We start from the raw sequence: 23,080 nt of genomic DNA, 5'->3' as shown, positions 1-23,080 counted from the left end.
TAATTTAAATTTTTTTTTTTTTTTTTTCATTTATTCCACCTAAAATTCAAAAGCAAAATCACTAAATTTTTAAAACCAGCATATTTTTAGGATACCTGATAGAGTGTTCAATGTTGCCATATATTTATTTTATTTATTTTTTTCATTTTCTTATATTGGTGGATTACAGGCTGCATGTGGCCTACAAATACATTTCAATTATGTATTCATTGTAAATACAATTGTTGCACAGATTCAATATTTTAGTTATTTAAATTCCATAAATACATTATTTTCATTACCAAATCTATAAATGGAGATAATTAACTTACAATGTGATAGAAATTTTACTCAAAGATTTGAAGATATAGATTTTATTAACTGAATACTTTTTCCTTTATTTTTTTACAACTCTGGCAATTGCATCTCATTACGTTTTAACAAAGAACAATAAGAATAAATAATATGATATAGTAACACATAATAATTCATAAGGCAATAAGAAAAATAAATTTAATTATAAAAAGAGTAGAAGGGGCATTGGTCATGTCAATTAGTGTTTATTTCTAGTGGAAACTATTTTTCTGTTGCCTCTAAAATGGAATCAGGATAACCATTTTATAATTAAATTCTATCCTTTCTTTAATGAAAATTATTTTTCTCATTGTCTTACTACTGATTATTATATTATTATATCACATTATTTGTTTTCGTTTTTTAATATCGTGGGCAGATAAGGAAAAGTACCATTAACTTTTTTTCATGTCTGTCAAACATAAATAATCTCAATTACAAATATTAACGAAAAATAATCGCTTTGCTTACAGATACATTTTATACGTGAACCTTTTTTTTGGGGGGGGGGGCAATTTTGAATAGAAATCTCATTCATCAATAGATTCCTCATATGCGATGTTTTATGCCCTTAGAATTTCACTAAGAGTATAAATGCCCATACTGAGTGTATTGGAAATTGGATGAGGATAAAAAGGTATTTTGTTAGCCGTTTGCTAATAGTATTAAATCTCTTCTTTATTTTTTTTAGATGCCTATCAAGTGGTTAGCTCTCGAATGCATTCAACACAGAATCTTCACACACAAAAGTGATGTCTGGGCATTTGGTAAGTGCTGCTGTATAATACTATCATGTTTATGGAATGGTATTTATTTAAAATTCAGAATAAACCATTTTTTGTTCACATGTTAAAAACTACTTTAAAACATTGCTGTGGTCGTAGTTTTTGCATCTGCTTTATTGGTTGAAATCTGAATGAATAGCTTAATGAAGTTCACCTCTTTTTATTGTTTTTACTTCCTTGTACGAAGTAAAAAGGAAGTATTGTAATCGCGAAAAGTTTCAGCCAGCATATTTCAACGAAAATATCCATTTTGACTGCTATCGAATGCAATTTAACGATATTTTTGCGTGACATCTGTACGTAAGGACAGAATAAAAGACTCTTTTCCTCCAAAAAATTATAAAACTGCTTTAAAATGAATTCCGAAGAGAATTTTTCGTGGGGTCTGTACAAACGTATGTACGTACATACGTATTTATCTCACATAACTCAAAAACTTTGTATATAGGACTGTTATAACATGTAGATGTGCACCTCATATTTTGGTTGCAATCATCCGCAACAAACGTATATAATATATATATATATCCACTCTGTTACCCGGCTCAGTGATCTCAATTTCTTTACTCTTATAATTTTGTAAATTGTGCATTTTTTGCTTTAAAATGATTGAATTATGTTGTTCTTATCTTCCGGTTAAGGTTTTTATGCCTTTAGTAAATCTGTATGCAATATTTTTAGAATTATCAACAATTTTAAAGTTGTTTAAGTGCCGCTAAGCCTAATAATTTTTTTGATGGCGGCCATTGCTTGTTTACATTTGAAACAGCAGAGTAGTGGATTTGTTGCCAATCTAGAGAAACGTAGCTTCGCAACAACAAAGATAACGCCTTCATTTATTATTGCGAATTAAATCATGCTTAATCATTTCTGGAATTTTTTCGAGGAAATAAGTGCTTAAGATTTACTTCGTAATTTTTAATACAGATATTTTGAGTTTTTGTGTATTTTTGACTTGTCGCAAAGTGAGAACTGAATTAATTGAATGAGATATACTCAATCGTCTTTGAAAAACTATTTCTTTTTTGTTTTGTTTGCTTAATTTCTTTTATACATCGTTCTAGCTTTATTATAGTATTTGAATAGAACATGTGGCAACGATTAGATAATTCATTAAATGATATAAATTTTGTGCATTCTGAGTTATAATATGAACAAAACATAATACTGTTAACTGAACCTAGCCAGAGTGTTGCTATGGTAAACAAATATAGTGAATTTTAAAGAGTGCATTTATTCTATTGTGGTTTATCCGCTGTCGACAAAGTAGATGTAATTCAATCCAATAAGTTTTAAAAAAAGAAATGAAAGAAAAAATGCGTATAATTTAATATTCCATACAAGGAAGTCATGTGGTGTACACATCAGATTTTTTTTTTTTTTTTTTTTTTTAGAACTGGTGTATAGATGTATGGAAGAATCAAAGGAAGCTCTCTATAGACATTATGATGATTTCTGTACATTACATTATGATGATTTCTGTAGCTTATTGATTGATATTTGCATGTTCTGAGGCATATTTTACCAAGGATGTGCTATTTTCATTGGGTATTGATTAACATACTATGTGCTATTTTCATTGGTTGCATGCTCTAAGATATATTTTACCATAGATGTATCATTTCTTTTGCTGTATTATTCTTGAGTGTAGCAATCCTACATGAACTAATATTAAAATGAGGTGAACTTGGTCAAACCTTTCTTGCTGCATGTCACTCATAAAAGCTTACTTAAAAAGATATTGGTCTTTTTATGAAATATATATATATATTTCATGCTGTTTTTATAATAGCAATGAAATTTTATACACTGAAAGAACAAAACTTCTGAATAAATGTCATGGCCTTTTCTATAGCAGAAATAATAATACATATACATCAAGGGATAATTTTACCAAATGCAAAGGGAAATAAATAAAATCTTTTGCAACAATATTTGCAAAAGTGCCATGTAAGTGTCAATCGGTATTTGCAATCTAGTGTTTTACCAATGTCAGGGATTTAAATGTCTACTTGACAATCTGTAACTGTCTATCTTATGTCAATTCAATTTTTTTGTGATGGCATACTTTGTTGTAATCCAATCCTGTCTCATGACAGTTCTTCCAGGTCAGGGATTCTAAATGTCTCTCTCATGACCTCTAAATGTCTATCTTATGACAGTTCCTCTGATGTCAGGCAGATAGCATTCATGTATTTTGCTGCAGTCCAACCCAATATGATTTTCAGGCTCAAAACTTAATCTTTCATGATAAGTAAAAGTCTGTGTAAAGAGAGTTCTTCCACTGTCAGGCAGATAATCTTCATGAACTTAACCATAATCCAGTCCAGTTCTATCTTTCAGTGTTACAGGCTCTAAAAGTATATACAGTTCTTGCACTATCAGAACTTAAATTTCTATCTTATGACAGTTCTTCCAGTGTTAGAATATAAATATATATCTTAGGATCTCTAAATGTCTTTCTAATGACAGTTCTTTCAATATCAGGCAGATGTCCCAGCCATTCTTTGTTGTAATCCAAATAATCCTATCCAATTCAATCTTTTAGTGTCAGAGTCTCTAAATGTCTTGACTCATGACAATTCTTCTAGTGTCAAGCAGGCAGCCCTGGTATACTCAGTCATAATCCAACTAATCCCATGGAATCTAATCTTCCAATATCATATTCTGTAAATGTCTGTCTCACTATTTCTGAGTGCGTCACCTTATGACAGTTCTTCCAGCGAGTCTCTAAATGTTTATTTCAGAACAAATGTCCGAGTTTTCCAGTGACAAATGTGCAGTCATATCATAGGCAATGTACACATTAAATGCAGCCTCGTCCTATGGCTAAATGTTAAACTCATGACAGTTTTTTCAATGTCAGTGTCTCTAAGTATCTATCTTATGATAATAATTCCAGTGTCAGGGCCCTTAAAGATCCCCTTTTGGCCATCTTTGGTAGTTGCAATACATTTTTGGAGAGCCTCAGTGTGTTATAATACTTAACTTATATTCATTTCATTTTGTCCCATTAATATCAAGATGTAATCCACATCATTACTGTTTCTAATGTTTCAGAGAGCAGTAAATTAAAATAAGTATTTGGTGAAAACATTTATAACAAATTTTAACGTAGATCATAAATTTTTAGGTGTTACTGTGTGGGAACTGCTTACCTATGGTGGCAGACCGTATGAAAATACACCTGCTAGAGAAGTTCCTGACCTACTGGAGAAAGGGGAACGCTTGCCACAACCCTCTATTTGTACTATTGATGTATATATGATAATGATTAAATGTAAGTATTAGTTTTTGTATTTTAAATTTACTTTAGATTTTCTGTAAATTTTATCATTTATTTCCTAGCAATGTATTGAAGGATCTTGATTTATCGTGCCACCTGTTTCAAAAGCCCTGACAATTTGCCATTCTTTATTTGATGTTATTGTGTCTTTTAGGACAATTGCTACTTAGGTTTATAGGGTAAAGTACTCTTGTATATTATGCTTGGAGCTAAGAGAACATGAGAAGAATGTAAGGAATTTTCTCCTTCTTTCCCATATGTCTTTGGGGTGTAGTTGGAAGCATGCGTGGCTTGCATTCGGAAGATCCTGAGAGTTTTTCTTGCTTTGAAATGCCTCATTACTCTTTATTGTGAATGAATATTAACTTGGGGCTGAGGTGAAAAATTAATTAGAATCATAGTAGGTTTACACTCTCGGTCATAAAAAAATATTCACAGATTTTAAGAAAAAGCATTGCCTAAATCATTCTTTAACCTTTATTTTATTCATATTCTTTTATGTACCTTAAATGTTATTTCAAAAAGGAGTATCAGCTTTTAACTTTTCTTTTGAGTTTGAGGTTACACTGGATGTAAAAAGAGAAATAAGATAATAAGAGTAATGTACAAGAGAGAGATAATAAAAGTAATGAACGTAAAAGAGGTAATAAAAGTGATGTACATTTCCAGTGCATTACATTATATGATAGAAAGAGTTAATGTACATTTACACTACATGAGAGTACAAAGGAAAAGATAATAAGAGTAATATATATGGAAGAGGTTGCAATAATAATGAAGTGATGTACATTAGAGAGAGTAATAATAATAAGAGTAATGTACAATAGAGCAATAATAAAAGCAATACACATTTACAGTACATTGCATTGTAGAAGAGAAAGAAAGCAAGAGAATGTACCTTTATAGTAAAATGTATAAGAGAGAGAATAAAATTGATATACACCGTGAGAAAAAAAAAATCGGACAGTTCTATATCTCCAATTTTACTAGGCCGTTTGATGAAATACAAATTGCGTTTTTCATGTCTTGAAAGCGTGACTTGGGATATGTAAAGATTTAAAAAAAAGTGAATCAGAGGCCGATGATAATTAAGTAGAGGCTTTATTAAAAGATGGAATTTCACGCCCACATGGCACAGCACGTTTCTACATATCACACGAGCACAACTACAACTGTTGCCAGATCAACCTAAGCAAAAGTATAAAACAGTTACAGTTAAAATATATGACATTAAAACAAGAACGGGGAGTACGTGTGATTATTCTCAACACCCTCCCTTAATCACATATTATTTTACATTTATCTCTTAAATAACACAATCTTGGTTTAGGCAAGCATTTTGTAAACAAATCAGCTAACTGATTTTCACTAGAAACATATACGAGATTTATATCGTACAATTTTACAATATCTCTAATATACTTTAATTTAATATCCAAATGTTTTAGTCTAGCACAATTACTTTCATTTAATATTGCTTTAATTACAGACTGATTATCCTCATAAACTGAAACTTTAATATTGTCGACTCCTAAAATTTCTTTAGATACATTATAAAATACAGTTAGATCTTGAATAGCTTTTGCTAAAGCCAAAATTTCTGCCTCAGTAGAGGACAGAGCAATAGATGTTTGCTTTTTAACAGACCAAGTTACAGGACAATCATTAAAGAAAATAATATACCCTGAAATGGATTTTCTATCATTTGTATCTGACCCCCAATCAGCAGCAACATAAACATTTAACATAATATCAACACTATTATTACATTTACAAAATAATAATTTCAATTCAGATGTCCCTTTTAAATATCAAAGAATTCGCTTCAGACCAGCCCAAGCATTGTTAGTGGGTTGTTCTTGTATCTGACTCAGACAGTTCACAGAGAACAGAAAATCAGGACGAGTTGTCATAGACAGATACAGCAAAGCACCTACAAGTTCACAATAAGGGCCATGAAATCTTTCACCATTCACAAAATTTGATGAAGTTGACTTAGGCACTAGAGGAGTATCAGATGGCTTACAATCTAACATTCTAAATCTATTTAACAATTTTTCAACATAAGATTTTTTGGCGTAAAGTAAGTTTGTTCTGTGAATATTCAAAACTTATTCCAAGAAATTCATTTGCAACTTCAGCCTTGGACATCTCAAATTCATTTCTAAGTAATTCAATCACAGTTTTTACCTCTGAATCATTAGAACCAGCAATTAGCAAGTCATCCACATACAGCACAATAAATATTTCACTCTGTTTAGTTCTTCTTACAAAAGTACATGCTTCACAGTTAAGTTGTTGGAAGTTTAACAGAATTATAAAATCAGTAAATCTCTTGAACCACTGCCTCGGTGCTTGCTTAAGTCCATAAAGACTCTTAAGAAGCTTGCACACACGACCACTGTTGTCACTGTAGCCCATTGGTTGTTCCATGTAGATTGTTTCTTGAAGATCACCATTCAGAAATGCAGTCTTTACATCTAATGCATAGATTTCAAGATTCTTTTGAACAATGATAGCCAGCACAAGTCGAAGTGATGATGTACTAATTACAGGAGCATAGGTCTCAAAGTAATCAATACCTGGCTTCTGTTCAAAGCCACGAGCAACCAATCTAGCTTTGTAAACATTGTTTCGTTTGATGCGCAACACCCATTTACAGGATATTGGCTTTTCATCCTTTGGCAAGTTGACTATCTCCCACACTTTATTTTTATTAAGAGAAGCTATTTCCTCATCCATGGCTTTCCTCCATAGGACTTGCTCTTCTGTTGGCAATGATGTTATATCCTCATATGTTACTGTATCAACAGTTGCCACATTAGCTTCATACACAAAGTAATCATTCAACTTTACAGGTAATTTTATATTTCTTCTTTGCCAAGTAATTTCTTCATGACTTTCTTCAAGATTTCTGGATTCTACATCACTTGAATCACATGTTACTTCATCTTTAGCAGGATCTTTACTTTCTATGGAAAAATCATCTTGAATTGAGATACATTTCTTATTCTCTTCATTGAACAATACATTTCGAGAAACCACAACATGATTTGTGACTGGGTCCAGTAAACGATAACCCATGGTAGAGTATCCAATAAAAATCATCTTTTTTGATTTTTGGATCCAATTTCTTTCTTAAGTTATCAAGAACTCTCATGTATGCATCAGATCCAAACACCTTAATAATATTCAAATCAGGCGGCTTCCCATATTTGAGCTTATAAGGTACATTTTCAACAGTCTGATTTGGAATTCTATTCTTAAGATATGCAGCTGTTTGTACAGCATAGCCCCAGAAGGATTTAGAAAGCTTTGCTTCACATATTAGAGCACGAGCCTTCTCTAAAAGATATCTGTTGGCTCTCTCAGCCACACCATTTAAAAGAGGTGAATATGGAGGAGCAGGATCTATCATAACACCATTTTTCTTGCAATAACGAGCTAGTTCACCAGACACGTATTCCTTGGCATTATCACACCGAATTTTGTAGACATCAGGATTCTGCTTTAGGAACAATTTAAACACTTCATTTATGTCACTCTTGTGCTTTAAGAGATGCACTTCAGTAAGTCTAGAAAAATCGTCTATGATTGTAGCAAAATACTTTTCACCTTCCCTAGTGGGTGGATCAATGGGACCAAATATGTCAGTATGTACCATTCTCATCGGCACATGCTCTCTGCTTCTAGGACCTTTGTTCATAGGAGTGTTGGAATGTTTTGCTAATATGCACTCTTCACAAAAGCTTGAAGGTGACTCAGATACTGGCAAACCCATTTCTTTTAATATTTTATCAGATGAGTGCCCCATGCGCCTGTGCCATAATTCTGCACTATGATTTGCAATGTATGTTGAAGCTTTAACTGGTTCAAATTGACTCACATACTGTCCTTTCTCATTGAGTTTAGCAAACTCAAATTTTTCATTCCTCTTTTCAATAACAGCTACATCATTCTTAAAAATTACACTGTAACCTGCTTTTTGAATATTCTTCACAGATATTAATTGACCGTTCAACTCAGGCACATATAACACATCTTTAAGTAATATTTCTCTTCCATTTAATGTTCCAGGTACTGTACCAATACCTTCTACCTTTAAAACATCATTTTTCGAAGCACATGCAACAGTTCCAGAAAAAGGTTTAATTTCTTCAAACCACTCACCTTTATTACACATGTGTGTAGATGCTCCAGAATCCAGAATGAAATTTCCAATAGGCTCACCAACCATGAATGTTACTGCAGCCGATTCTCTATAATCTGATTTATGCTTAAATCTGCAATCCTTCCTGTAATGCCCTGGGCGTCCACATCCAAAACAAACTAATTTTTTCTTGCAAAGCCTGGCAATATGACCTTTACTTTTACATTTGTGGCAGATGATATCACGCTTCTCAGCGCTAAAAGCTACGTTATTACTTGAGCTAGAAATACGAGAATCGCAAGAATTTCTCTCACCTTGCAATTCTTCAGCATTCAAGAGCCTTTGCATAACAAAGTCCAGCGTAAGCATTTCATTTGGCTGGTTCTCAGTCGTCGATTTAATAATGTCGTACTCAGAAGGTAGCGACATCAACAAATAAATAATCACATCCATATCTTTGACTTCAGCACCCGAAAGCAGCAGTTCATTTACGATAGCCAACAGTTTGTTAATATGTGACTGCATACTGCAATCTCGGCGTTTCTTCAGTGTCGATAATTTCTTTCGTACTAATATTTGACTAACTGCACTCACCTTATGGTATTTATTCTTTAAACTGCTCCAAATTTCACATGCAGAAGATTCACTCGACATGGTCGCCAATATGGCATCATCTAGAAGGGTTAGCAGCAATGCGTAAGCCTTTTTTGCATCTTTGATTTCAGCAACTTTCGTTTCATCCGCTTCAACGTCTAAATATTTATCAAGTTGTTTGGCTGCAAACACAGCTTCTACACGGCGCTTAAACAGAGAAAAGTTTTTACCGTTAAACAGCTCAACACAATACTTTGTGTTCTCATCACGTGCTGCCATTTCAAATTTCACTTAACGCGCGATTCCGTTCCAAACAAATAAGTTCCACAAAACAAATATAAATGTTTCGCCTCTAGCGTGTTCAATATCAGAACCACACTCTGCTGTAAAGATTTAAAAAAAAGTGAATCAGAGGCCGATGATAATTAAGTAGAGGCTTTATTAAAAGATGGAATTTCACGCCCATATGGCACAGCACGTTTCTACATATCACACGAGCACAACTACAACTGTTGCCAGATCAACCTAAGCAAAAGTATAAAACAGTTACAGTTAAAATACATGACATTAAAACAAGAACGGGGAGTACGTATGATTATTCTCAACAGGATATATATTAGATTTATGTATAGCGTTAATCTAACAAAAGTATTTTGACACAAAATTGGACTTCTGAAATAACATACCAATTTTTTTCTGTATTTCGATTCTACGACTCAAATTATACCTAGATATTAAATTTTGTAATTTTTGGCAAGAAATTTATGGAGAAATTTAAAAATTTATCTTGGATCAATTTTTTTCCAGTTTGTGCCATGAATAATTTACTTGGTGAATTTCTTAATTTATAGCAACCTATTTTCCTTTCCATTTTTTCATTGTACACGAGTGGAAAAAAGTCAGTGTTCATATTTTCAAATAATTTTAACAAAGAGCATAAGCCATATTTGGCATTATTATCACTTATAACAAATATACCAAATTTCAAAGCATGCCAATATGCAAATTCACGTATATCTTAGGAAATTTTGAATAAAAAACTCCAATATTTTGCAGGTGGGCTTACAAACACATCTACTTTAAGATGATGGTAAAAATCATGCAGGTTATAATACAAACATTATTTTGAAGAATTTATAAAAATTATTTTAAAATACAAATTTTAAAAGACAATCATAAAAAATGGGTGAATTTTATTTGGAATGAACCTAAATTTTGAAATGTGATAGAAAAAATCAAAAAAGTTTAATAAAAAAAGAGCTATTAATAAATATATATCAAATCCAATTACTAACACTGAGAAGCTAAAATTTTGAGAGTTAATTTTTTAAAAACTACTTGAGTGATTTTTATAAAACTTGGCACTTTGGCATAATTTGAGTCGTATAATCGAAATATGAAAAAAAATTGGCATGCCATTTCAGAAGAAATCCAATTTTGTGTCAAAATTTCTATATTAGAACTATGCTATATATATCTAATACTATATATCATAAGTCGCGCTTTCGAGACATGAAAAATGCAATCTGAATTTCATCAATTGGCCCAGTAGAACAGCAGATACAGAAATGTCCTTTTTATTTTTTTCCTTCCCACAGCGTACATTTTCAGTGTATCACAGTACACAAGAGAAAGAGATATTAAGTGTAATGTTCATTTACACTGCATTACAATCAGAGCTTAAATTGTGCTGGGGCCTGGCTCTGATACTTCTTAGTTTTTGGGATAAATCCTAATTCTAGGCGGAGCACACCAGAGTCCTAAATAAGAAGGCTCCTGCATTTCTTTTGTGTAACTGAACAACAATTTCAGTAGAAATTTGATCTCGAAAATTTTATTTTTTGCAATAAAATTATATTAAAAATTGCGTATTAAATTTTAGTTTATCTCTTTACATTTAATTTAATTATTTAATTACTTAAATCTTTAATTATTTAAATAAATAATATTCAATTAATGTTATTTAATTAAATAATATTTGATAAATATTAATTAGTAATATTGATTAAATAATAATTAACTATTTAATTTTTAAATTATTAATGATTTTAATAGTCATTTTATTTACTTTTGTTTATTATATTTATTTACTTTTGTTCCTCTTTGCTGACTGTTTTCAATAAGGCTTCGTTACTTCGAATTTCATAAATTAAACTCTCTTTACAATATATAAGGCCGAGATAGCACAAGTAATAAGATAAATATACAAGAAAGAGAATAATATTATTAAAAAGAGATAATAATAGTTTTAATAACAGAGTAATGTACACCTTGCACACACACACACAAAAAAAGGACAGTTCTATATCTTTCATTGCAACACCAACTGTCAAAATTTAACTTGCGTTTTCTATGTCTCGAAAGCACAACTTAGGATATATACTAAATTTATATCATATACACCTAATGATAGAAGTACATGCTGTTGCTAATCTGCTGCAGATAAATATTGGTCAGCCAAAAAGAGGAGGGATAATAGCAGTAATATATAACAGAGAACGTAATAATAATAGAGAGTTAATAATAGTAATGATAACAGAGTAATGTACAAGGGAAAGATAATAATAGTAATGGTAATAAAGTGATGTACATTTACAGGACATTACAACATACAAGAGAGGGATAATAAGCAGAACAGTAAATAATGGGAATAAACTGACACCGTTTAAGCATCGATTCTTAGAACTTTATACACTTCTATTCCTTTGTATATTTTAAATATTATTTCAAAAAGAAGCACCAGCTTTTATACTATCTCTTTGATTTTCAGGTTGGATGTTGGATGCTGAATCACGTCCCTCCTTCAAAGAACTGGCGGACGAATTTGCAAAAATGGCACGAGATCCGGGCCGCTACTTGGTCATTCCGGGCGACAAGCTCATGCGTTTGCCAAGTTATACTCCTCAGGATGAGAAGGAACTGATCTGCAATTTCAGCATGCCCATAGAGGGCTCTGAGGTTATAATGGACGCAGAGGAATATTTGCAGCCCAAGCTGGACCAAGATGATACCGATTCCCCTCCACCCCCTACACCAATTAAGGTAGGGAGTTTTTTTGTTTGCTGTTTGGATATGTTTTTCCCAATTATTTCTATTCCTGCATTTTGTTTGCAAGTGCAGGAGAAGTGCAGTGTGCATAGCTACAGATTTTTAGAATTCAAAACCAGGAGGTTTTTGAACTGCACAATGACCTGATTTTAACAGGATCCCAAACTCCACCAGTTTGACTTAAATATATAATTTGGCTGATAATTAACAGGTTCAAAGTGCATTTTTTGGCGCTTTCAAGCAATGACTGAAATGCAAATTCTCCACATGAGGCCAGTATTGAAAGTCACATGCCTTGCTTAACCATTTTGCCTTTTGGCATTGCATATGAAATGCATGTTTCACATTTAGGTGTCCACTTTTTAGCATTCTACACGATGCCTGCTTTTGGATCTCGGCAGTAACAATGAAATTGTAAAATCATCCATAAAAAATAAATTGCTAAATCATAAGAATAAACTGGTTATACAACTACTAATCTTCTGTTTTTTGTTAAATTCTATTGAAATGGAATAGTGATAAAAGCAAAAACATATTTTATGTTTTGAAATTTTTTCTTATTGTGATTGCTGAAATCACAAACTTAAAAACAGTAAGAAGATTTTTTTTAACTGTTTTCTTATTTTGAAGTGTGTTGTTTTGCAATTCCCTTTTTGTTTTATATAAGAATGTAAGTTTGAGTGTTGAAACCACAAAATTCTTTTGTTTTGTTAAATCTGTCATAAAATGTGTTCTTCCTCTAGACACTTATTTTGATATGTGTTCTTGTTTCCAAATTCATTTTTTAAAGGTTATTCTTGCTTTAAAATTTTCTTTTTCAAGTGCTTTCTTATTTCAAATGCTAAATATTAGAACTTCAAAACAAAAAGAATATTTTAATTTTTATTTTGAAGCATGTTCTTGCTTTGATTTTTTATTTTGAAATATGTTCTTGTTTTTTGATGGTTGAAACCACAAAACACAAACTTCAGAAGGAACACTGCTCTTTTTGTTTTCAAGTGTGTATTGTCTTGAATTCCTCCTTTTGAAGTTTGTTCTCGTTTTATCACTCATTTTGAAGGATTTTTTTTTTAATGCTGAAACCACAAAACACAAACTTCAAACTCTTTTTTTATTTTTACATATGTTCTTGCTTTAAACTCTTATTTTGAATTCTCTTTTTGAAGTGTGTTCTTATTTTGAGTGCTGAAACCAAAGCACACATTTCAAAACAGAAAAGACATTTTTCTTTTGGAGTATGTTCTTGCTTTGAATTCTTATTCTGAAGCTAACTGCAGTCAGATTAACTTTGGACTTTATCTCCACTTATCTGAAGTTTGCGGTATTATTAAAATAAATTTAAATATACATTTTGCTATATGAAACTTTTTTTTCTTCTCCTCTAGAAATTTATGGAAGACAGAGGATTTGATGCAGATTCTCTGAATAGCACTTCACATGTAAATAATTCTCCCGAAATGAATTTGCGTCGCAACGAATTCAAATGCGACTGTCCGGAGGGCCACATGGGATTGAACCACATTTGCCCCAGCAGAGACACAAGCCTCAGATATTGTTCAGATCCTCTGACGACATTAGAAAGAGGTAAACTGTTAAAAAATGTCTTACAGAATTCTGTTAAAAAATTCTGTGTTAATTTGCTTTAGTATTATGGCCCAGTTTTCTATATACTAGGTCAGAGATCTATAGAATTTTATAAAATTTTACATATAGCTTCTATACAATTATGCACAGAGATTCTAGAGAAATGTTTAGATATTATGAAAAAATCTTATAGAATTCTGTTAAAAATTCAATGCTTAACTTCTTTATAACCCTTTAGAATTAATTATAGCCCAATTTTCTATAGACTACATTACATATCTTCTACAGAATTCTTTAAAATTTTAGATATATCTCTATAGAGATTCTATATAGATGTGTGTAGATATTAAAAAAAATGTCTTATTTAAAGAATTCCATAAAAAAATCCTAGCCTACTTTTTTAGAATCCTTTAAAATTATAACCTAATTTTCTATAAACTAGGTAAGAGATCTTTGATGGTATTCACTAAAATTTTCGTTATAACTTTTATAGAGTTATGTATAAAGATTCTGTAACGATATGTGTAGCTATTTCATAGAGGTTTTGCACAGATTGTATTAAAATGTGTGGTATTTTAAGGTTTCTGTGTACAAAATTTTATATACTGTGTAGTGAATCAACAAAGATATACAAAAGTATCTGATCCAGCTTATAGACAACTGGGTCATTATTCTGAAAAATTTTTAACAAGTTTCTTTGCTTTAATTTTCTTCAGATAATCCTATAAAAACATTTGAGTATTATAAAACAACAAAATTTTCTTTTGGGATTGAAAAGAATGAATTAAATTTTAATTTTTGCATACAATTTTGAATATATCATTGTTTTTTGCAAGGAGGTGTAGACCGAGAAATGTTTATGCACAAGAATGGAGCAACATCTTTGAATTCTAAGGATGTGAAACTGGATTTGCTCGTGGATGAAGACGATTATTTAGTGCCTTCCCCGCATTCACACAGTTCAACTGGTTACATGGATTTAGTTGGAGATGCCAAAATGACCTCTTCAGGTTTGCATTAAAAATTCAGTAATAGTAATATTTTTTTGTTTTAAAAACATTTATATACCAGTCTTTGGTTGATCCTTATTTTTGCAGCCGTTGACCATAGATGTACACTACATTACTCATATAATAATTACATATAATTATAATAATTACTTAATAATTACATATACATTACTAATTTTATTGTCTCAAAATTGAAAGGGGGGAAATTATGCTAGTAATTTAATTTCCAAAGAACGAAAAATAATAGTAAGAGCATAACAAATGATAAGTAGCCATGGATAAACTACAGGCAAGTGCCATAATATTATGTCTTTAAAAGAAAACTACACTCCTAGCTGATATGGCTCAATTACCTTTTAAAGCCACGAGGGCACCTTATATGAATGAGACTTATGCTTTACTAAGCAACAACAGTATGGTGCTTGGAGGTAAATGTATTGCAGTGGCAGCACAAAGTGTTCAAAAACTGAGTTAATTATTTGCAGTAAAATTGAAAGATAAATACCATACATTTTGCTGAATAGTAACAGTATGGTGTGCTGGAGATAAAAATGTATTGGGGGGGTAAGCAGTGTTGCCACTGCTCACTTTTAAAGCACTGAGTTTATTAATAAAAATTTGAGTAAATTTATACGAAGTGATAAATAAGTAAATTAAAAATTGGGGCTTCAAGATGCACATGTTTGGGTGGAGGACTATGTGTGTTCAAAATTTGGTGGCTGTACGTGCTGCCATACATACATATATGTACACAAACAGACAGATAGAAAGAGCTAAGTAGATAAATAGAGAGAGGAAGGTAGATAGTGAGAGAGACAAAGAGATAAAGATGTCTAGATATAGATAGATGGAGCAAGAGAGACATGTATATATATATATATATATATATATATATATAGAGAGAGAGAGAGAGGTAATTATATATATATATATATATATATATATACAGTCAAAAGTCGTTAATCCGGACTCGTCGGGACTTCAGCGATTCCGGATTATCAATTTTTCCAGATTATAGATCATCAGTTTAAATCTGGTAAGATGGCATGCAGAAATTATAAAATTAAAAATATGAAACCGTAACTTATGAAATAAAGAAGGATTATGATCTAAAGGGTATCAAAATTTACAAAAAAAAAAAAAGGCTTAATATTTATTTGTTTACTTTATTAAACATTTTTTTCTATGTAAGTTGTTTAAGTTGCTTCGTTTTTTATGTGATAATACTTTCTCTTTAATTCTATAAACAGACATAATTTCTTGTTCAGTTACAAAGTTCCGCTGTTCAAGTCCTATAATTGCTGTGTCGAGAATACTGACTAATTTGTCAATCGAAATTTTTTCGTTTTCAATAACCTCTGTGTCACTTTCTTCGCTATCGGAAGCGAATTATAATGACGAGGAATTTGATTTAAATCATATCAAAGACGGAGTACATTGAGATGAAATACTACATTTAGTAAGGAATTATAAGCCAAATAAAATAAAAACATCTGCCCTGAAGATAAGGAAATGTGCTGACAGATCAACTTCCAATTCATTGCGCACACTGCGGCATTCCCCCCTCCCCGCCGCAGAGCAGCATAAAATTAATAAACAGATAATTGTTAGATAAACAAAGGATATGCCTTTATCCATTTTTTGCAGCAATTCCGCTTTTTGTTTAATGGACTTCGAAACATACTTTCGCTTTGTAGATCCTTTACGTATTAGTAAATATATATCGGAAATTCTATTTGACATAATCGAAAATTCAAGTTTACTTTTATAAAATTGCTCTAACAATCTGCAAAAAATAATAAGCCGGACCCAATTCGAAGATTAAGGAACAACGCAATCTGCAACATTAACTGAATTAGATAACTTTAGCTTAGCTTATACCGTCCGTTATACATTAAATGTGCATGCGCACACGCATACTTGCAGCCGTAAAGGTCTTACGTGTATGCTTCAACGCTACGCATGCGCAGAAAGTTTGTAGCTTTGAGGTCCGGATTATAGATCATTCCGGATTATGAGTGTCCGAATTAACGACTTTTGACTGTAATATAAAAAAGGAAATTCATCTTAGCACTACACGAAGAAAATATCCACTATTGCCTATATATATATATCCACTAAATTACCTATATATATATATATCCACTAAATTGCCTATATATATATATATATGCAATTATATATTATATATATATGTATATATATATATATAGAGAGAGAGAGAGAGAGAGAGAGAGGGAGGGAGAAAGGCAGTGAAAGATAGATAGCAAGAGATACAAAAATAGGTATAGATATCAGTAGATAGTGAGATAAATACAGAAAGAAGGAAAATGAGAGAGGTCGAGAAAAGTAGGCTGAGAGATGCAGGGAATGAGATAGACAGGCACACAGATTTTTCCGTATTAAATTGAGTTTTTTTTTTTTTTTTTTTTTAAATTCTAAAGCAACTAATAATTCACTTACTTATTTTTTATTTTATTTTTTTTTTCAGTGCCACCCCATATGGGAAACTTTATTCCTGTACGAAATATACCTCATCAAGCTGTGGACAATTTAGAATACCATTTAATGAAAAATAATTCAAACTCTCCATCGGAATTGCCAGTGGTTGCCCAGCACAAAACCAATAACAGTGATGATGACACAGACGAGCATGACTATTACAATGATTATAATGGACTTCAGCGTGAATTATTACAGCCTTTGAATGAACGAAACATAAATGAAACAACCGTGTGACAACAGTGATCAGTTTGCAATACATTTTTCCAGTCATCAACAGAACATTGCATGTCCGATTGCCGTTTTCCCAATCGTCCTATTTTTTTCAGGTCTTCTCAGAGCATTGCAGTTCTAATTAGCATTTTTCAGTCGTCAATACATATTTCCAGTTGTCATACGAGCATTGCACGTGTGATCACCATTTTTCACTCGTCAATAGCACATTTTTCCAGTCATCATCAAAGTGTTGTACGTCCAATCAGCATTTTCTGTCATCACTAGTACATTTTCCCATTTGTCATGAATGCTGCAAGTCTGATTAGTATTTTTCAGTATTGATACACATATTTGTGTAGCAAATGGCATCAGACTGCAGGCTTTTACTTAACATCCACACTTCACCTGATGTGTCCTTCGAAGAAACAAATGAGTGGATTTTGTTGATTGTTATGTACATAATCGAGCAACTGTGAATCGAAACACTTCATTCAACATCTATTTTGAATATATATATATATATTTTTATATGTAACAATATTTTTTCCTGTAGGTATTGCAATGCAAATACTGCATAGCTATAAATCCTACATTTCAAAATATCTGTGATATGTTCTTGCAATACTGAAATGTAACATTTTTTGTGAAAAATGGTTATAAGAATAGTTTATAAGTTGCTGAGTAAGTGATGGATCATTTTCCGTTTTGTACCAGCAAATTTCACTGTTCTTTTTTACTTAAGAGTAATGTTACTACCCTGAGTGGCATGACTGCCTTTATCCAATAATTAGCTTTTTTTTTGTCATATTAGCTTATAATTTAAAGTATATTGCTTTCTTACTTTCTTTAAAGAAAGTAAGAAAGCAAAATACCATTTACAATTTAGAATCGGAAAAGTGATGTAAAAATCATCTTAATGAATGAAAGTTTATGAAACCGGAGACTAAACAATTACATAAATTTGCCTTATTATGTTTAAATAGAAGTCTTCGTGATCAGATCCAGAAAGCCATGCCACTGAGTGGGTTAAGTAACTGATATCCACTTAATTCAGTACTAAAATCTTGAATATTCAGCAGGTTGTGTAATATTTTAGAAATTGTACTTTTTGGGTTAAATATGAATTAATTTATATTTCATCGTACTGAATGAACAGTTTCCTGCTTCAGAGCATTTTGAGACTACCGTTTTTAATTATCAATAAATAAATATATAAAATAATAAAATTATATAAATACAAAACCAAATTATGAATAATAGTTGCATCTAAGAAAATAAGTTTCATGCATATAAAATCAGAAAAGTCACTGAAGTTAATAAAATTTCTCTGAACATGCCAGGTTACTTTTGACTGGGACAGTGCAAAAATTTGTTTAGTATTCTTGAATTTTTTTTATAAAAAGTGTCCTTACTGTTAAGTCCCACTTCCCAAAGTTTCAAATTGTTTCGCAAGAGCATTATTGAAATTTCAATTAATATGCTTTTGAATAAATGTAGTACAAAATTTCTGTTTGTATATAAAGCCATCCTATTTTTCATTTGATATATGTGTTACATTTTGGTGTTTGTGACGTGAAATATTTTAAATCACCTCTCAGTGCTTGGATTTCATTTATGTACAATATTATAAGTTCAATATTAATTGTACCTTTTTTTGAACGATTTTGTGGAGCTTTTAAAACCTCATTTTTGAAGCATATATGAATCTGAAAATTTACCCCTCCAGTCTTCCAGTGCTGTTTTTGCTGCTTCTCTTAGATAGATTGCAGATTTTGTATATACATATACACTCACACACCTAATTAAAATTAAAAAAGAGAAGTAATGAATATAAGTAGATTTTTATTATTTTTAAATACACAAATATAATGAGATAAATGACAAAAATTTGTGGTTTTAGTACACCTTTTCTAAATAAAATTCGATTTACTTTTAAGCCACTATATGTGTTGTAGTGAAGTAATTGAAAAAAAAAAAAAAAAATTAAGATATTTGGCAAATGTTTTAGTGATTTTTAAATGAATACTGTGCATTTTTAGTTACTTGCAGATTTAGTGATCAAATGGTGCAAATCACTAAAAATCATCAAAAGTTTAGTAATTTGCAAATATTTAATGATTTTAAATGATTAGTAATACGATGAACGATGAATGATAGAATTTCACCCTTTTTTTATATATTTCTTGTAAATAAACATAATCAGTTGTCACAACACTTCTAGCTAGGCCACTATATGTTGTAATAAAGTAATACTAATCTGACTTAACATCCCGAACAACAATTATTGGAGGTACTAAGGCTACAGAAGTCAGCGTAACATTCTTAAAATTGCAGGACAACTTATGAAATGTTTTATGTGTAAACCTTCGAAACTATTCCTGCAAATTTACAAATATTACACCGATTCTTGTTGTCTAAACGTCTTCAATAAAGTAATACTAAATTAAAAAAAAAAGTCTTGAAGTTTTTAAGATATCTATACATTTATACATGGTATGTGTCATAAATATTGTATACTGTACATGTTTTTGTATTTTTATATATATATATTTTAAATTCAGAGTGATCAATCTAATAATTTTTGACTTTCTAGGTCTAAGAATAGAATGAATAATTTTCCATGTGCATATTTTGTTAATAAAATCTATGTGCAGAAGGTAACTTGTTCATGCTCAGGTGCATAATCATGTTTTGTATATAGTCATATTTATAACATTCCACAAGCATGCTATTTCATCATTCAGAAATAATACAAAGCATGCATTTAATATTTTTGTAAGATTTAGAATATGCTTATACTGTGCAAAGTCTGTCTCATGAAGTAACGGAATAGCCTCAAAAAAAGGCCCTTTATACACAATTTAGGGAAAATCTGTCATTTCTGTTCTTTGACATATTTCCTGTTAGCAGTTTTAACATTGACCCACTCTTATTTCCTACCAGTCAGAGGTGCATTGCAATTCATTTTCTGAGAACTGTTTTAATGCTGTGGGGTTTTTTCTTAACCCCACAGTGACTCAAAACAGGTTCCTTAGCACAGACTTTGTTGAAAAAGGGAAAAATCGTAGGGTTTCAAATTTGGTTGCGTATGGAGGATGTTCCCCTCTAGTTTAGAAATTTATTTCCGCCATGTAACAAGGAGCATTGTCTTGTCTACATGCAGAATGAAACCATTTTGTCAGAGTTCTGCTAATTTTTTTTCTAACTGCAAGACTAATCCCGTTACTTTATAAACAGACACCATATTAGGAAAAATTAAGAAATTTTCAAACAAGGTACATTTAAGAGAAATCTTTTACATGTAAAGAAATTTCATAGGTAAAAAAGGTATATTCTTTTTATATGTTAATGAGTGTTTAACTTTTGTCTCTGTGTTGCCATTTTACAGATTAAAATTTTTCTGTAAAGAATGTTGTTAATTTTTTTTTGTACATATTTTGTATTTGTGTATCTTGTTTCACAATATTTTATTTTTTTAATATAAATTCCTAGCCCTGTATTTTTCTAATAAGTGTTTGTGAAATTTACTTGAGATTTGTTTTAGGTATCTTCAATTTGATAAAAATTTACTGTACAGTTTTGTAGAGTGAAATATGTATGATTTTAAATGTCAAAAACTCAATCATATGCACTTTGCACTGTGGTGGAGACATCGAATGTGTATAGTGTTTGTTTTGTTGTAAATATATGTGAATAGAAAATTAACAAAATTAAAAGTCATTAAATATAATATTTGATCATAACATTTATTAGCCCATTAGCACACTGTTCCTTATTCAAACAGAAGAGTAACATAATTTGAAATGATGTTTATTGGTGGAGCACGTTAAGAAAATTAAAATGCAATCAGAAGTTATTTAACGAGTTATACGATTCTACGAAAGTCCTTACTCAGCCTTTATTTTTGCAACTGTTGACATAAGACTTCCAGTTACAAAAATGCTTAAAATTATCCTTTAATTTTAAAATTAAAAAAAAATTAGTTTTGTATAAAATACCAAATCTAAATTTTTGCACATTAATCTGGTCCTTTATACTTACATTTAGTAAACTTTTACACTCATTATAAAAAATAAGACCCCAAAAGTTAGACTCTAGTATGACAAAATTGATCAGGATGTTTAATTTTAAAATCAATGATTTTTTATGTCATTTCAAATTTGTATTTAGCGGATGGTTAGTAAATAAATTAGAATAGAATATATCAAGGTTGATTTTCCCCTCTTAAATGCTATTCAATTATACTGTTATGAGGTATATTATGAATTTATTAATAATAATCATTAAAATAATTTTGTATAAAATGTGAAATCTAACTTCTAACATTAATTAGGAAAATTTTTTACTCATCATAAAAAAATAAATGACGTAACCTCCATACAACAAAACCGATCGAGATGTTTAATTTCAAAATGGAAAGATTTGCATTTAGAGATTAGTTGATAAATAAAGTGGAATTTATGGTCGATTTTTCTAATCTTTTGTGATTTATTAGTGTCTTTATTTATAATTTTGTTACATTTGGTATGTCAAAAGAATTTTCACAAAAGTAATTATATGTTTTCAAAGTCTAAAAATACATTATTAATATTCTCACGAAGTTTTATTGCTCTGCAATCAATAAATAACAATAAATTCATTAAAGCATGAATATTTTTCAATTTAAATGAATGCAAATTATATTACGAGTTGGCTGCCTGTCTGTACCAAAGCCTGCCAGGTTAGAGATAAAAATGCAAATATCTCGCACTTGAATTTGTAAAATGCTCCTCAATATGATTCTCGATTTTAATATCAACTATCTCATTCAGTTTTTGTTGTACAAGAGTCAAACTTTTTGCATTTCATTTTTCATAACAAGTACAAAACTTTCAAGGAATGTGTAAAAAATTATATTTAATTTTATTACATTATATTTAAAATTATATTAATTTTTTAATTTTAAAGTATGAAACATGAATCTTTGTGTTATTTAAAACTTTTCTTAAAGTGTACATCAGTGGTTGCAAAAATAAAGGCTGGGAAGACTTTTCTGAACATGGTGTATATAACATTCAGCGCAAGATAAAATCTCTCTTTCCTGTGTGATATATGTGCTTATGGGTTAGTTTGAAAAAGGTGTTATATCACTAAAAATGCAGTTAATCATGGCTTATCAATTTTTTTCCTCTCAGAATTATCTTCGTCTCTTTCTTATTCCAGTTCATGGGATACTGTGTAAAAATGCATCATTTATACAATAAACGTTATTTTATATTTTGACTCGTTTCTTTATATTTCTTCAAATCTGAATGGCTTCAGATCTGAAAGGCTGCAGATTGGAAGTTGGCCTAAAAGGCTTCTTTTAATGTCTTTAATGACACTCGTACAGCTCTTTTCATTATGACAGATTAAATTGACAGGCAGTGTAAAACAGTCATTAGGATGCAAACTAGTTGGCATTGCTCAGTAAAATTCAAGGAAATGCCATCAACATAGTTGGCAGCCTGTGCTCCACAGACACAGATTATTTATTGCATTTCTGGAGAATTTGGGTGCTGAGTGTGGTGACATCTCACTGTACTGTCAAGTG

The 23,080-nt window shown here is 30.8% G+C and overlaps 1 protein-coding gene across 3 annotated transcripts in view; it reads left to right on the top strand.

Moving 5' to 3' along the window:
* Egfr (epidermal growth factor receptor) overlaps window positions 1-22,770 on the top strand; it is a 266,434-nt gene extending 243,664 nt beyond the window's left edge. For all 3 annotated transcript variants that reach the window (XM_035359001.2, XM_085820085.1, XM_085820082.1), the window contains 6 exons: window positions 1,025-1,100; window positions 4,252-4,398; window positions 11,919-12,190; window positions 13,582-13,780; window positions 14,617-14,790; window positions 17,282-22,770. In XM_035359001.2, coding sequence (XP_035214892.2) covers window positions 1,025-1,100; window positions 4,252-4,398; window positions 11,919-12,190; window positions 13,582-13,780; window positions 14,617-14,790; window positions 17,282-17,529 — 1,116 coding nt within the window. In that variant the 3' untranslated portion in view covers window positions 17,530-22,770. The remainder of the gene's footprint in view (window positions 1-1,024; window positions 1,101-4,251; window positions 4,399-11,918; window positions 12,191-13,581; window positions 13,781-14,616; window positions 14,791-17,281) is intronic.
* Window positions 22,771-23,080: the final 310 nt, after the last annotated feature.

The sequence above is a fragment of the Stegodyphus dumicola genome, chromosome 1, assembly GCF_044657685.1.
Source record: "Stegodyphus dumicola isolate Sdum_Otavi_A_Nest chromosome 1, ASM4465768v1".
NCBI lineage: Eukaryota > Metazoa > Arthropoda > Arachnida > Araneae > Eresidae > Stegodyphus > Stegodyphus dumicola.
Note: the sequence above shows the minus strand (reverse complement) of the source record. Positions and strands in the feature narration are given on the sequence as shown.